Raw genomic sequence first — 16,445 nt, 5'->3', positions numbered from 1 at the left:
TGTTGCATGTTGGTTCAGTCTGAAAGGTACCTAAAATATCAAGATCCTATGAGCATGTCTTGGATTTGTGGATCCTGGGTTCAAATCCAGGCCTGGGAATTGGTGTTCTTTGTGAGTGCCACTTTTTCAATTTCATCATAGCATCACTCATCCTCATTACCGCGATTAGCCAAAGTGGCAGAAAAGCAGTGCTAAACAAAAATAATATAAAAATATAGAATTTCCACCCTTACAGTTTCTACCATCATTTCTGAATCACCATCACCAAGTATTTTCTTGACCTCGTTAAATGTTTAATTTAATACATATTGTCTATTTAGAATGGGTTTTGTTGCTAGAGAAGCACACAGTGGCATCTCGTCCCTTGGGGCTTCCGGGGCTTAGCCTCTAAAGAAAAACGGACATATTGACGCAGTTTTCAATCACCATAATACATAACTATCACACAATCTTTTAAAAGACGATTTTTACCGACGTAAGTTCATCGTCAGCAGCAATGGATACGACAGCGCTCCTAGCGGCATTGATGTCAGTTATCATCTCGGCGCTCGTCGCAGACGAAGGATGGTCTACGCTACACGCTACAGTGAAGGTCACGTGCTAGCAGAGAGAGCTAAGGGAGGGGTGCAATGGGTTTGGATGTTGATTCGGGGCTACTTCCGTGGCGTCCCGTTCGTTCGATCCCGCATGTTGTAGTGTAGCGTTGTGGTGGCTTTTATTCGCTATGAACAAAGTGAATTTCTTGTTGGCAACACCATTTCAGACATTGATTGACCAAGAAAAACTTGTTGTTAAACAATTAGGTCCTGACCATCCGAGTGTTACATTAATACAAAAACACAAATCACAATCACGCTCTTTCAATCCAGACTGGTACAATAGAAAACCGTGGTTAACAGCTAGCGAGATCAAGCCTTTTGTTTGGTGGTGATGGTTCATGGACAATTCATGGTATAAGTGATCTCAAACATCTTTCTGAAAGAATTAAGTCACATGAATAGTTCTTCGCACATTGGAAACTCGTTAAAATTGAGTTTGTTTGGAAAGGTTGATGTTCAAACACAAATTGATGAAGGATATAGACTGTCAATTACAAGGCACAATGAATTAGTCCGGAAAAATAGGCATATATTAAATAGAATTATCAATTGCTTAAAATTCTGTGGTCGACATGAACCGAGGACATAACGAAAGAGAACAATCTTTAAACAGAGGTATCTTCCTAGATTTAGTAAATGAGATTGCTAAGCTAGATAACAGTTTGCATGAACATTTAGTAAATAAATACACATCAGCCGTGATACAAAATGAGTTGTGTTAACAAAACAACATGCGCTATTGAGTGCTGCGATATAATTATTCATCAAGCCGAAGAGAGATTTGGGGCAACTGAACATTTGGAGTGTTCCAATTTAATTGACCCTGCAAAATTCAATGACTGGAGGAAGTCTGATTTTCTCGATGATTCGTGTAAGAATTGTGCCAAATATTATCCCTTCATAGAAGAGGGAAAACTAAAGAGTGAACTTCATGTTCTTTATTGTAGTGAAGAGTTTAAAAACATAAACTCTATCAGTACATTGCATTCGTTTTTCATTGAAAATGATTTAGAGGATACCTTTTCGGAAACAGTAAAAATGACAAACATAGTTTTAACAACTCCAGTGGCAACAGCTGAATCTGAACAATGTTTCAGCACATTGAAGCATATTAAAACCTGCTTAAGAAATGCAATGGGACATACAGACTCAATGCCTTGGCAGTGCTTACATTGCAAACATAGAGGGCTTCAATGGAAAAATAATTACAAAATTTGCTGAGCAGAACAACAGGAGAGCACAGTTCTTGTTTAAATGAGAACCAACGTTCGTAGAAAGGTACGTTTCACAGCAATACCTCTTTCTTTTGTAATTCATGTGAATGGTCATTATATTTTAAATTCTTTAAAAAAAAAATCAATTTTGTAGTTTAGAGGAAGATAAATACCTGTTTTTTTGTAATTCATATGAATTGTTATTACCTTTTAAATACTTTTTTAAAATAATAAGTCCAGTTTTGTAGTCTAGAAGAAGAAAAATAGCTATTTTTTGTAATTCATGTGAATTGTCATTATATTTTAAATTCTTTAAAAAATAAGCCCCGGTCAAATTTGAGGCCACGAGACGCCACTGGAAGCACAAGAAGTTTTACAGCATTGTTTCCTTCATTTTCAGCACCATATGAAACATCTTCACCAGCATTGGACAACCCTAGTTACCTCAGCTCTTCCATTCATGGGTCAGTCTTTGACACATGTTGTGATCAATGTCATAAATCAGCTGTGCCATAATCTGGAAAAGCTGGCAAAATGCTATGATGCAAACAGCAAGAGGTGGGTGTAAATGGAGTACTAATGACTTCTTCCTTTTAGTATCTGTATTATGTAATTCATGTAACTGAAATTTGAAGTTTTCTTGATCAGGGTGATTATCTAACTTGACAAAATTTGTCACAAAATCTTCATTTATGCAGAGTCTCGTTCAGTTTCTGAGTAACTTTCCAGGCTTTGTAATTACCATATTTACTCATGTATAATGTGCACTTTTTTCCAAAATTTTTGCTTCCATAAACTGTGGTGCGTATTTATTATGCACGGAATAATTCGGACATCCAACATAAAACCGTACACGGTCATTCCATGATTTTGTGACACTTGCATTGATTTTTCATGATTTTGAAACCCTATCATGTTATATATCGTTGTAAGGCTTAAATCCTGTTGTTTCTGAATATAGCAACAGTATTCCATTGAAGATAGTGACACTTATGTGAAATGCAGTTGAAATAACTTCATCACAAAATGAAGGAACATTCTGATTTTTAAGGTACTTTTGATGAAAGAAATGATAAGGAAAAGGAAATAATAATTAAAATGTGTTACTGGCCAAATAATATTTTATATATATGAAGTGTGTAAATGCTTTAATGGTAGAAATTTTGTGCTGCTAACTGCTAATTTGAGGATCCTGAATGTTCCTCGTATAAATGTTGTTAGTCACGAAAAAAGTATATATTTTGAAGTTTTTTTTTTAGAAAAAGTAAAAAAAAAGGAATGAGGAAAACCTCGTATAAAAGTTTGAAGGCCATTTCCTGTGATTTTTTACTTTGTAATGTAATGTTCTGCGATACCAAGAAAAGCAGTGCCATTCTGGTGGAATTCGAGATTGCGCCTCCCATCAGATGGAATGCGTATCAGCAGTATTTGTTGGGCAAGAAATAATAGAAAATAACTTCCTGAGCACTGCAAATCCATAACATAACTTTGATCTCGCTTTCTACTATTACGGAATAAATAAGGTGGTTAAAGGGTGAAAGCTTTGGGATGCTAAACACAGTGGAGGGAGATGGGGTGAAGTGGTGTGGGTTGGTAACTCATGGCATACACAAGTGATATTCTTCTTCTCTAGGTCCACATAGCAACAAATGATTCATTGAATAGGTATGATGTCATTCACTCTTGATCAGCAGACCTACCCGATGGCGCAGTGGTAGCGTCGTCACCTTGTAATCAAGGGATCCCAGGTTCGATTCCCGGTGGAGGAACATAGTGGTTCGGATCCCACTTTAAACTGTAGGTCCAGTCCCAATTAGCCTTACTGTGCATAAAGTGGACTTTAAACACCAAATCAATCAAACTCTTGATCAGCATAACAATAGCTTTACAACCTACAACTAAGAAAGCCATTTCTTGAAACTGGAATAAACTGCGCATTATATATGAGATATAATTGTCACTTTTTCCTATCAAAGAACAGAGTGTGCATTATACATGCGTAAATACGGTATGTTCTTTATCGAAATTGTTATAAATTCAGATTATATTCTTCAACAAGATGATGAATTCCAAAAAAAATTGTAAATTAAACACCACATGTTAGAAAGGTTAAAATCATCTTGAGATGCTCTTTAGTTTTATATTAATTGCTTGGATTTGGAGTCTGACATTAGATGTGAACAGCTCTCTAATATGTAATCTTAGGACTTGAAATTCACAGGTCTGTCGCCAGGCACATCCATTTGCTAAGACGTTGTGAAAATTGATTGCTAATAGCCCTAAACCAGACCTCTTGACCTAAGAACGCGTGCATTATTAGAATTGTAATTCTGAAAAAGAAAAAGAAAAAAGTTTGTTGGTTATGAGGGTTAAGTTTGGTGCTATCAGCATGTTTTAGCAGCTGATTGCTGATTTTCGCAACATGTTAGGAGCTTAATCTGCCTCCAGTCATACCCGAAGTGTGAGGGTTAGTAGTGGAAGCTTAGGTGATAGTGATTAGTAGTTGTTAACAATAATAGTCTGTATAAAAAATGAAAGAAGAATATTTACCAGTCAAAGAATTTGTTCTAAATAATACCAAATCTTTGAGAAGTGTAGTATGATATTGTGTACGAGTACTGTTCATTTGTGCCATTTGTGCAAGATTCTGATTTTTGTTTTCATAACTGTATTTCATATAATTTTCTTGCCTTTCTCTTAGACTATTATATGAATCCATTATGTTTTTTTAGTGAAATTAATTTTGAATATGTGGTTTGTGTTTCTGACAGACTTAAATTACACCTAATGCTCACTATTTCATATCTAGTCTTGTAGTGTTTGTGTCACCCACGATCTATCCACCAGGTCATCATTCACCTTCATTGCTGTGATTAACTTTACAGGTAGAAAAGCAAGGTAAAATAATGGAAAAGAAATAAAAATAGTAGTACTTGACACAAGTTGCCTACATGATTGCTATTATTATTGATGTTTTCAGCTCAGAAAATGGGAATGCTATTCCAGCAGACTATGCAGTTACCCAGCTTGAGGCTTTAACAGTTCTCTGCCATTATTGCCTCCTCGATAGCACTCAGCAGCTGTCACATGCATTCAACCAACCTTTAGTGTCAAGCGGAGGATCCATGCAGATGAGCCTCCCGGGAGCTAACCCTGGGCAAGTTATTAACAATCTCATCCATGTGTTTACTCCGACGCTGCAGCAACAGGTGAGGTACTAATCATAACAAGAGTAAAAATGGAGATAGATTAGAAATATAAATAATCTGTGGTATTACAAATGTTGTTTTGGTCATGGTAGCGTGGGAATGTACTATCATGAACGTTGATATTAAAAAAAGGCAAAAAATTAAAATAAAGTCGAAAAAGTAAAGAAATTTCAATTAATTAGCACACCAGCAGAATAATGTAAGGGAAAATATGAGTTTATTTGAAAATTGAAAACTAAAATTCATAAACTAGAAAAAAAATCTAGATCTTGCACTATTTGCAGCAGGCAGGAAATGAAAAACAGTTCAGAAATGAAAACCTGCAGAGCTGTTCAAATTACTATAGTAGTCATTAAAAATTGCTTGATTTGCTTTGCACTTTCATATGCTTTTAACACCGTAAAATCATTCAGAGACACTTACATGGGATTTTGCATTGTTACAAAATTATTTGTTGTCTTTCAGTCTCTCAATCCAGGAAAGGAGAAGAGCGTACAGATTGATTCACACATACATGCGAGGAGAACAGTCCTAAGCAATCTACCTCGTATTATTGCCAGTGTTGCTACATTGTGGCAAGCCATTATCTCCTGCACTGAAAGGTATATTATACTCTTTCTCATTGCTGTTTTACTAGCCATAAATGTGGTGCCTGTATAGAAAGCTTTTATTTCCAGAGAAATGTATGGTGAATCCTCAATTATATGATCTTCAATGACATGTGGTTAAAATCTTGAAATGCAGGAAAATGTAATACAGTATCTTCTAATATTCATGTTGTATTGGGCGTGGGGCTGAGAGATACTGATGTATCAGTATTGGCCAATATCAGTGGTATCAGTACCAGAAAGTATCGGTTGGAGTTTCACTAATGCTGGCCAATGGCATTTCCGCATAGTCAGAATATCCTAGAAAATATGCAAAATGAATAATTTTCATTATTTTGCAACAACATTGTAGAGAGAAGCAAATTACGAGATGGATTATCTCATGTGAAATTATAAATATTTTAATGCAATGGTATAAGTTTCATTGGAATACTTGCATATTAAAATTAATGAGTATTCTGAACCACTTTAAACCATTACAATTTTCAGGTATCAACATCGGTATCCATACGAATTGATGAGTATCTTGATATTTTATTTTACTGGATAATGTATTAAAATTATAGAGCTTTGGAAAACTTAAGAATTTTCTAGAACTTTGAACAAATGCGTTTTCGGTATTTCCTGTTCTTTCAAAATTATTGGCAAATTTTACAACCTTTCACTTTATTCATGAATTCACAAAAAAATTGTAAAGACACGGAAAACTTGAGCTTGTAATATTAGTAACGATTTTTTTTTTATAATTCCCAATCCTATAATACAGTGTTTTAGAAATATTACAAGAGTGCTATTTAGGGAAGTGGAAAGGGAAAAGCAAGTGGGGAGAAGCAGAGACTTTTGAAGGAATGCACCTCTTACCCTTTCCAAATACCTTTTCCCTATTTTTTTCTGACGGGAGCTAATTTTTGGCCTTTATTGTCTCTGTGGCGATCTTTCACGTTCATTTTTCACTGCATGTTTTCTGATGTTCGTTTGTTAATTGCTTCCTTACAGAGAAAATCAAAACTATGTAATGGGCAGTCCTCGAGTTTTGAAACATCATTTGCTTGAATTTCTGAGCCCAATCTCGTTACACCATGGAAGCAATTTTCTAGCTGCTATTGCTGTGGCGTGGCAAGAGAGAAGAAGTAAGGAATCTGACCCTAAAATGGTGAGTGACTGTAATTCATAAAACTAGTCTTGAAAAACATAAATCATGTCAACACAGAAATATTCAAAGCAGTAATCTTCAGATTAATTTTGATTGAGGAAACACGTTAATTTAAACATACAAACTCACAATATAAGAGAACCCTGTGTGAAAAGTTGCAGAAAAACAACAGTAAATAAAATAACTCAACAAATCAACAAATTTACCAATACGTCAATATATTTTTATAAATACCCTGTAATTTAGTGCAAAATTATGCTGTTTTTACTATTATTGTTATGACTTAAAGAGGAAAGTAAATGTATATATACACATATATTGCATTGCATCTTGTTGTAATCATTAATTAAGAAGGTCGATTATGAGAACTTGTGGAACATTAGCAGCTTTATACAAGATTAGTAGAATATTGACATGTACTTTATCAGTATCTGCACAAATTTCATATCTCCACATTCCTACTCTGTAATTTCAACTTCAACAGCCTTGCATGTATTTATGACAGATCATCATATAAGTTGTTGAGTTGTAGTAAAATGTTGTATAAAAATACATTTTCCGAAGAATCAAACACGATGTATAAATTATAACTTTTTGCCCGTGTGTAGAAAATATAATTGACAATTATGTTGTATAAAAAAGATAAAAGGTAGGAAGGGGTATTTTGTGTTGATTTCAGGTGGAAGGCATTTTGTAAGTTGGTTTATTCATGCCTAACACCTCTTTTTTCATGAGGAATTTAACTTTTTTTGCATGTTGAAGTAATAAAAGCATGAAAATCACTAACTTTAGAATTTTCTTGAAACTTTAATGAATTCGCATAATACAGTCCCTGCCACCTTGTCATGTGTTTTTCAGACAAACAGAAAAAGCACATATGCGAGTGCTTTTCATGAAATAAACACTTTCATACAAAATTGGAATTATTATGTAATGTTATTGAAAGGTACATCAAGATCAAGAAAGTGTAATGGCATATTAATGCACTTATAAGTAATAGATGCAAGTAAAGGTACAATTTGTAAAATCATTAAATCTGAACTTTGAAAATATAGTTGGAAACAAACATTTCTTTTGAAATTAGATGAATGAAGTGTGAAATTTTAATAGTCAATAGGTCCACCTTTAAGTTTCAAGCACATTTGCACACGTTTTCTCATGCTGGGGACCAATTTCTGGCATTCTTGGTGCGTAATCTCATTCCATACTTCGGAGATCTGTTCTCGAAGTTCCTGGACATTCCTTGGCTGGCGTCTGGCTACACGAAGACCAATGGTATTCCATAGGTTTTCTATAGGATTCAGGTCCAGACTTCGTGCTGGCCAAGGCAACAATGGGATTTCCCTCGCTTGAATCAAAGCCATTGTTGCTGCTAACGTGTGGCAAGTCGCATTGTCCTGCTGGAAGATGAAGTACCCGTTGTGGAGCTTCTGGGCGGATGTGAATCCATGGAGCCATGAATAAATCTCAGTATCCCGGTCCCTGCATCAGACATGCATCCACAGATCATGACTGATTGACCCCCTCCCTGAACAGCTTGCACGAGACATTCGGGGAGAAGTTTCTCGGTTGCTGTCCTCCGAACTCTCACTTTTCGGGAGCTGTACAGCACGAATCTCGATTCATCACTGAAAAGGACCTTACCCCAATGTTCCATGGACCAGTTTCTTTTGTTTTTGCATCACTTCACACGATTTCTCTTCTGTACATTGTTGAGCAATGGCTTTTTGAGAGGAGCGTAAGACGCAAGTCCACATTCCCCCAAACGACGCGAAATGGTCATCTTTGAGACCCTTTCATTAGTGGAATCTTCAAATTCCCTCATTATCGCTGGAAGAGGGGCTTTGTTCTTTGACACTCTCACGATAATCCGGTCCTTGCGAACAGACGTTACCCTGGGGCGGCCGCAGCGTGGTTTATCAACCACTGTACCTCGCTGCTTGAATTTGTTTATTGTGTTCGCCACACAGGTTTTACTCACATTCAATGCGGCTGCAATTTCTCTATGAGACCTATTGCATCTGTACATACCAATTATTTGCCATTTCATGGCCGTGGGCACAGATTTTTACCCCATTATCACATAGCTTGCGATTCAAACAGCCTGTTTATTATCAAGCGTAACGAAAAAAAGGTTTGGACTTGCACAATACTGCTACTCTAGATATGTCTTTCTGCACCATCTATTGACACACATTTCAACTATTGACTGATAAAATTTGTTCACTCCAGGGCAGTCGCTGAGGAAGATATTGTTATCTGAAGACCTCTAGTTTTCACTGTATTTTTTTTTATTTTGCGAATTTTAGAAAAAAAATATAAAACGGGAAAAAAAATTTGGATTATTTTTTTTTAAAAAAGCCAAAACCTTCGTTCATGTTCCACAATACTGGAAAAAATTCAGTACTGTCGTAACGACGTCGGTTACGTGTATACACATTCATCTGTACTTCAAAATGCTGGATTTTCAGTTAAGAAATTTATATTACTTCCATGCAATTTCACTCCATATTTGTACCAAAAACTTTCGGTCAGGATTTATTTATATGAAAAAAGTTGATGGTCTTAAACTTTTGGTAGGGTCTGTATAATAAGAACCTGAAAAGTAAAAATCCGAGTCAGGAAAAGTAAATATGTAAATACATACATCTTACATTCCATATTTACTGCAAAATGTTCATCTCTTTCCTTTTTTGTCTTTTTTTATTTACTGCTTCTCTTCTAGCTGAAACACAAAGCCAGTCATTTGAAAACAGTACAAACTTTCTTCATAAAATTATGCAGACTTCCATGAAAGAAGTCGAACAACACTCTCACGCCTAACAATGTATAGATAAGAAAAATCCAGATACCTTACACTACAGTACAATAATTGTTTGCTTAACTAATTTTTACAAATTTGTTTTTAAAATTTTTAACAGGTGCTTCCAGTTAGTAGTCCTGACCAGCAGGTGATGGTATATTTAGTAAGTGCCATTCGAGTGATGCCCATTGATACGTTAGTTCAGACAGTGCACCAAGTGGTGAAACAGCCTCCGCCAATACAAGGAGGCCAGGTGAGTAAGTTTGTGTTTTCATTCATTTTGTTGCTTTTTTTAAAAAATCCCCAATATGGATATCGGTTCAAAATGGTTTATCTTCAATGCAGGATGACCGTTTTCACACTTGTATACTAGAAACAAGTTCATTTTATATATTCATTAAGAATTGGGACTTCAAAAAATAGCATTTAATATTTTTTAAAAAATATTTAGGAATTTTGTAGTTTATACTTATCTGTAGGGATGGGACAGATTAGTTGGTACTCAAATCAGCTAATAATAGACATATCAGTGTATCGGTAAATCAGTAAAATTACCAATAATTTACCAATCCGATATATCTATAAAAATCTTATAATTTAGTGCAATATTGTGCCGTTTTGTTATAATTTTTATTTATCTCCATTCCTTTTTTTTTTGTTTTAAGTAAATGTATAAGTATGCAGCTTCTTTTAATTGCAGTCATCTGGTAACGTACATTTATTAAAGGGGTGACTGAACCATTTATAATTTTGTATCAGTAACCAATGGGTCCCTGGGGGAAAGGGGGGAGAAAAGTCAGCTGAAGCCTGGTGCTGATCACATCACATCACCTCCAAAGTGGCCAAGATCAAGAATGTGTGGGGTCCCACCTCCCACATCTCCTAAATGTGCTTTCATGGCACGGTGCTATATGCATGGAGAACTTCACCTACTTTTACTTTTTCAGTATCAGCCAAAATTTCATGTTGTTCCATCCCTGCTTATCTGAATATTGTTATAGTGTATTTCTATAGTATAAGAAACAGCATAGGCTAAAATTCTAAAGAGTACCATCTGGTTTTAAATATTTTTTTATAAAAGATATGCTGTACTTTGTAAATTTTGCCATCAATCTTTCAATAGGAGATGCCCCTTGAGGTCAGTCTTCTGGAATTCTTCTACACTTACATGAGACAGACAGCAACTGGATCTCAGTTAATTGAGAGCTGGAGCTCACTACTAGGACTACTGCGGGATGGACTCACGCTGACACCATCTGCCCAGTTTCTAATGCTTGCCGTTCTGAACGAATTCGTCCAGAAAGCACCAGTGATGCTGGAAAAGAAAGACCAGCGCGATTTGCAGGACATTACCTCAAAGGTAAAGGATTATGATGCGTGTTTGGTACTATTGCGATGATATAAGACCTATACACGTGTCATGCCCTGGATCATGCACATGCTATATTAGGAGCTAAATCATTAACTGCATGTAAAGAAAATACAAAAATGTAAAAACAGATATATTTTTTTTATGCACACTGTATTCAACATCACTCCAAATATCTGGTTGTGCTATGAAAGCAATAAAATGTTGTTCAAAATGGTTTGCATTGCTATCAAAAATTTTAGTCTTGCAACAGATATCTCTTTGTGATTTCATAATAGTTTTTTCAACATATCTTGTAAATCTATGTTGCATAAAATTGACAGATGTTGAGTATTTCACTTGTTTTTCTAGTTAGTCTTCCATCTAGATAAAGAAAAAATGTGACAAAGATATTTGTGATGGCAACACTCTAGTTTCATATGTTATGACACTTAGTAAAATTCAATGTCTCCTGTGTTTCAACAGCATCTGTGTGATCCTATGGGATCAGTTTCTTTTATTACTATGAACCACTGAACACTTTTGGGTTTAAACTTAGTAGCAGCTTCCAAGTTCTTGTTCTGATTCTAACATCTTTCTTTTCACCAGTGTCAGTGATACAGATTTTTCTTCTTGCTTGAGATTTTTTCTTATCAGAACAAAGTGCAATGCGAACACTTATTTTTACAAAGTTGATGATAAAAATGATTAAATGGTTATTTTACCATATTTTGCATGAAGGTGTGACATTATTGAGTAATGTTGAGAGGAAAATGTAAAAAAAAATCTGAGACAAAAAAAGGTTATATTATGGTTTACTGAGACTCATGAGTATATTTAGGTCAATTTGCAGGAATTTTTATGAAAGTTTTATTCTCATAAAAGTCTTTCAGCATCTTTATCTTTTTTTGAAGGATTTAAATTATTTCATGTAGAAAATGAACATATATGGGAAGATGATAAACTAACTTAATATCCTAGATGCCACAGAGAAGAATGTGTATTGACTGCATTTTATTGAAATGAGAGAGGGGGGAGGGATTTCCTCTCTTCATGCCAATGTCTTTCATATCGAGATGATTGCATCATCTCCATGTAGGAAACTTTATACTTGATGAGTACTTTTCTTGTGTAATTTGCAAATGTTAGAAACTTGTAATTCATGAAGTTCGAGGTATTCATTGCTACAATTTGTTTCCAGTTGGTTGAATCATGTGCGCAGATTGCTGGTGCATGTTTGGAGCAGACAACCTGGTTGAGGCGTAATCTTGCTGTACGAGAGGAAATGCAGCTGGAAGCCAATTCATCTTTGGTTGGAGCAACAAAAGATAAGGACGGATCAGGTGTGATAAAATATCTCATTTTATGTGGAAAGTAATGCATATACCTGCATAAGCAGGTCATGTTCAACACTTACATTGTTGGCAAATTCAAGGACAAAAATTGCAGCTAAAGTTAGGAGTATTTGACAGTAATCTTTTCAGTCTGGGCATCCTATTAAGTATGAAATAAGGATTAGACAGATTTTAATTGATACTTTATCAGTTTTTGTTGATTTAGGCATATTGGTGTAGCTGTGAGTAAAATTTGCTGATGAGTGGTCCGGCATCCAAAGGGTAAAGACAAAATCAATAAAGTGGTGAATGAACCTTATAGGTTCTTCAAGAAACATTTGCAATTTTATATCAGATAAGTACAGTATTTGTTACTGGTTTTAACAAAAGTGTCTTATTTGACAAGCTGAAGCATGAAGTGTACTGATATCAAATACCCTCTGAATTTTACAAAATGCATCATTTTCATTACTTTTTATTCCAAACTTGTTTAGCCAAATGGAATTTTAATATTCTGATAATTCCGTGCGTGAACTGATAAATGTTTTTATCATTAGCTGAGTGTGGAACAGTAGGGTTCCAATGAAGTTATTTTAAGCTGCTGTAATTTTCAAGTAGCATCTGTTCAACTTTTACTAAGATATTCATCCACATACAAACTGATTTGTGTTTTTTTGTTGTTGAACAATTGAAGCTATACTACATTAACTAGAATATACTGAATAAAACTTACATGGTTTAAGATTAAAACATTTTTTTTGTTTAATTACATACCTTGGCATTGGAGAAAGAGTGATATTTTATGTGGAATATCATAATTAATTCGTACTGAATTGTTCATATTTTTTATAGGTTTGCGATCCACACCCTCAGCCACCTCTGTTGCCCAGTATAGTGTTCAGGCCCAGTCGGTTCTTGCTGAACTCCTAGCTCCTCTTCTTGACGTGACGTTTGGCAGCCAAGAGAAGGAGAAAGTGGTCACACTACTCAATTGTGTCATGTACAACATCACTCCATACTTGAAAAATCACAGGTACGTTTTCTAAGTGGTTTGCAGGTGCTCTGTTCTTGAATGCACAAGCTTTGCATAGGGGTGCTATGTATGGATTGTATTAACGGTTACTGTCAATTTATGTATCTAATTCTATTGCATATATGTATTGCATTAATTATATGTTCAGCAGAAAGCTTTTAAATAGTTATCATCTGATATTGATCTTAACTAATGGCATATGACAGTTTTACAGAGCCTAATTATTAGAGGCACATAATTTTGGTAAATAAAAAAAGCAAAATTTTTGTACAAAAAAGGAGTCAGTTTTGTGTTCAAAAGCGGTAAAGAAAATTAAATTTTGGTATTATAGCAGTGAAATATTGGATCAAAAGCGATATAAGAAATGATATTTTGATTTTGAAATTGTGACTAATCCTAAATTTGTTTTAAAAACTGCACTTATTACACAAATAGACATATCCCTTCTAATAGCACATACTATGTAGTAACCAGAGTATTTAGTTCATATACGTATATACCTCCTGTATAAAGAAGTCCATTTTTGCTTCTCAAATATTACAGCAGAATTAATCAATTTTCCATGAATTGCATAACTCAGGGTAATTCAAACTACAGAATGTGTCACATCGGTAAATAAACTCTAAATTTTGTGTTTGTATTTCACATTTTGCAGTTCATTTTGCATAATTTCGTGACAAAACAGTGTAGGAAAATGCACCTCATGCCTTACAGAAACATGAAAAATTACGAATACAATATGTTATTTCACATTTTCCATTTTCATCAAAAATGAAATATGCATGCCTCTACTAATTATTCATAAATTTTGTTAAGTTTGTAGTTTCATTACTTGTCTGCCAAAATTGTGCAGCAACAGTGGATTTAAATTATCAAATTGGAGTACCTAAACCTATCAAGGTGGACCCCCATTTTACATTCCTAAATTTTATATTTTCCTACATTTTAAGTTTTGTTTCAGCTTGGCCCCTTGAAAAATGTAAATCTAGGTTCCACTGTTATTTCAAAGTAGAACTCTCAATGATTGATATGGTATATAGTTGCAGTTGATTACTTTGTGTGTGCGTGTGTGAGATGCATGCATGCTTGAGCATATACACGCACATACACTGTTCAAGCATCGTTGCCAGTAATGATGGGAATTGATAAATGTATCAGAATTATTAATGATTTACCCCTGCTTTAAACATTAATTTGTAGTACCTATCAATGTAATTTTTGTTCATGCTTCTTAATGTCAGCGTGATGTAATCCTGCATAAGGCAAGATAAAAATACATTGAAGAAATGTCAAACTGATTAGTGTGCAGTTTATTTAAATTAGCTAATAAATTGAAAGGTGGCTTCACTCCTCTTGATATCTTGCAATAGTTCAGTAATTTGTTCTTGTCTGTACAATATTAATGTTTACCACAACCGAACATACTGTTCCTTTCAGTCGGCGTAATGTTGCTAGCTTCCATGCCTGTTCGCAGCTGCTGGCTAACATGAGTGGATACCAGTATACAAGGAAAGCTTGGCGTCGAGATGTGTTTGATCTTCTCCTTGATCCATCACTTTTTCAGATGGAGCCACCTTGTTTGCCATATTGGAGGACCATTATAGACAATCTAATGACGCATGATACTACAACATTCCGAGATTTAATGTGTGAGTTTATATTATAGCATGTTACTTTAATTTCTTGCCGAATTCAGGCCTCCCCAATGTCATAATGGTAACACTGTCCCCTTGTAATCAAGGGGTCCCAGGTTGCATTTTATTGGAGGATGGGTTGGATCCCACTTTAAACTGTAAGTCCAGTCCTAATTATCTGAGCAAATAGTGGATGTAAAAACAAAATGAATTTAAAAAAAAAATCTTGAGTTCCTGCACAGCAAAAAAAAATGACAAGAGTGCAAATTAATTTTTGAATAACACAGAAGCATGTGAGGATGTGACTAATTTTCATTTATTTTTTCTTAACTCTGAATGGTGCATTTTATGTAGCAGTACATTAACTGACACCCTACACAAATGTAAACAACAAGCAGAAAAGTTTGCCCACTTCTACGACAGAGTGGTGAAAACAGCATGCAACGACACCAGGTTTCCTGGGAGGGCCTAGGTGTTCTTTACGAGTGTCCTTTCTTCATTTTCATCAAATCATCACTCATCTTTTTGATTAGCCAGGAGTGGAAGAAAAGCAAAGTAAAATAAACGAAATCAGTCAATTAGAGCAGAAAAGTTTGAAAGACCTGTCCATAAACCCTTCGAAATGCTCTTACATAACAATTTCATTGAAACAAGACATTCTAGAAAGTAATTATACACTCACCGACATCCCTCTAGGAAAAGAAGCACAAAACAGAGATCTAGGTATCCTCATAGATTCTAAACTAACTTTCGAAAATCACATATCAACCATCACAAAAAAGGCAATGTGTATGCTAGGCTTACTTTACAGATTCACCAAAATCCGTAATCTGAAAGCACTTTCCATTTACTTCAAAACATTTGTGTCCCTCATTCTAGAATACTGTTCACCAATCTGGAACATGGCTGCCCCTTCTCCTACCTCCAAGATCGACAGTGTTCTCAGCTTTTTCCTCTCCATCGTTCGATATAGAGTGCCAGCCCTGAGACACCTGCCTAAGAGAGATCTGCTTGTAAACTTAAACATAAATACTCCAGAATCACGTAGATACGTTGCAGATACGCCCGACCCTGTGGCCGAGTGGTTAGCACATCGCACTGCTTTGCCAAGGGTCCCGGGTTTGAATCCCGGTCGGGCTTGGTTGTTTGTGAATGTCCATTCATCAATTTCATCATTTCATCACTCATCCCCATCTTCGCAAATTAGCCTAGAGGCACAAAACGCGAAGTAAAATAAACTAAATCAATCAATCAATACGTTGCAGATATGAATTTACTACATAAGATCATTAATGAAAACCTAAGATGCAGCATCCCACTCCACGAACTCTCTCTCAGAGTGCCTAGACATAAAACACGAAGCAAGGAAACTTTCCACACTGCAACTCGCAGACTCTCACTCATACAACGTTCATTATTCCATAGGCTACCGAACCAATTCAACATAAATCTCAAACCAAGTAGATATATTCAGTTCATATTCGTCTTTTATCACCAACTTGAAAAAAAT

The 16,445-nt window shown here is 35.3% G+C and overlaps 1 protein-coding gene across 7 annotated transcripts in view; it reads left to right on the top strand.

Annotated features, from left to right (window-relative positions):
* Positions 1-16,445, top strand: part of LOC145988814 (protein DOP1 homolog) — a 135,237-nt gene that overhangs the window by 79,050 nt on the left and 39,742 nt on the right. For all 7 annotated transcript variants that reach the window (XM_083124017.1, XM_083124012.1, XM_083124016.1 and 4 more), the window contains exons 15-23: positions 2,214-2,371; positions 4,794-5,022; positions 5,488-5,624; positions 6,627-6,783; positions 9,705-9,839; positions 10,710-10,946; positions 12,136-12,277; positions 13,121-13,301; positions 14,739-14,950. In XM_083124017.1, the coding sequence (XP_082980143.1) occupies positions 2,214-2,371; positions 4,794-5,022; positions 5,488-5,624; positions 6,627-6,783; positions 9,705-9,839; positions 10,710-10,946; positions 12,136-12,277; positions 13,121-13,301; positions 14,739-14,950 (1,588 nt within the window). The remainder of the gene's footprint in view (positions 1-2,213; positions 2,372-4,793; positions 5,023-5,487; positions 5,625-6,626; positions 6,784-9,704; positions 9,840-10,709; positions 10,947-12,135; positions 12,278-13,120; positions 13,302-14,738; positions 14,951-16,445) is intronic.

This window comes from Lepisma saccharinum, chromosome 6 (assembly GCF_977018435.1).
Source record: "Lepisma saccharinum chromosome 6, izLepSacc3.1, whole genome shotgun sequence".
Classification (NCBI taxonomy): domain Eukaryota; kingdom Metazoa; phylum Arthropoda; class Insecta; order Zygentoma; family Lepismatidae; genus Lepisma; species Lepisma saccharinum.
This window is presented reverse-complemented; position numbering and strand designations above follow the sequence as displayed.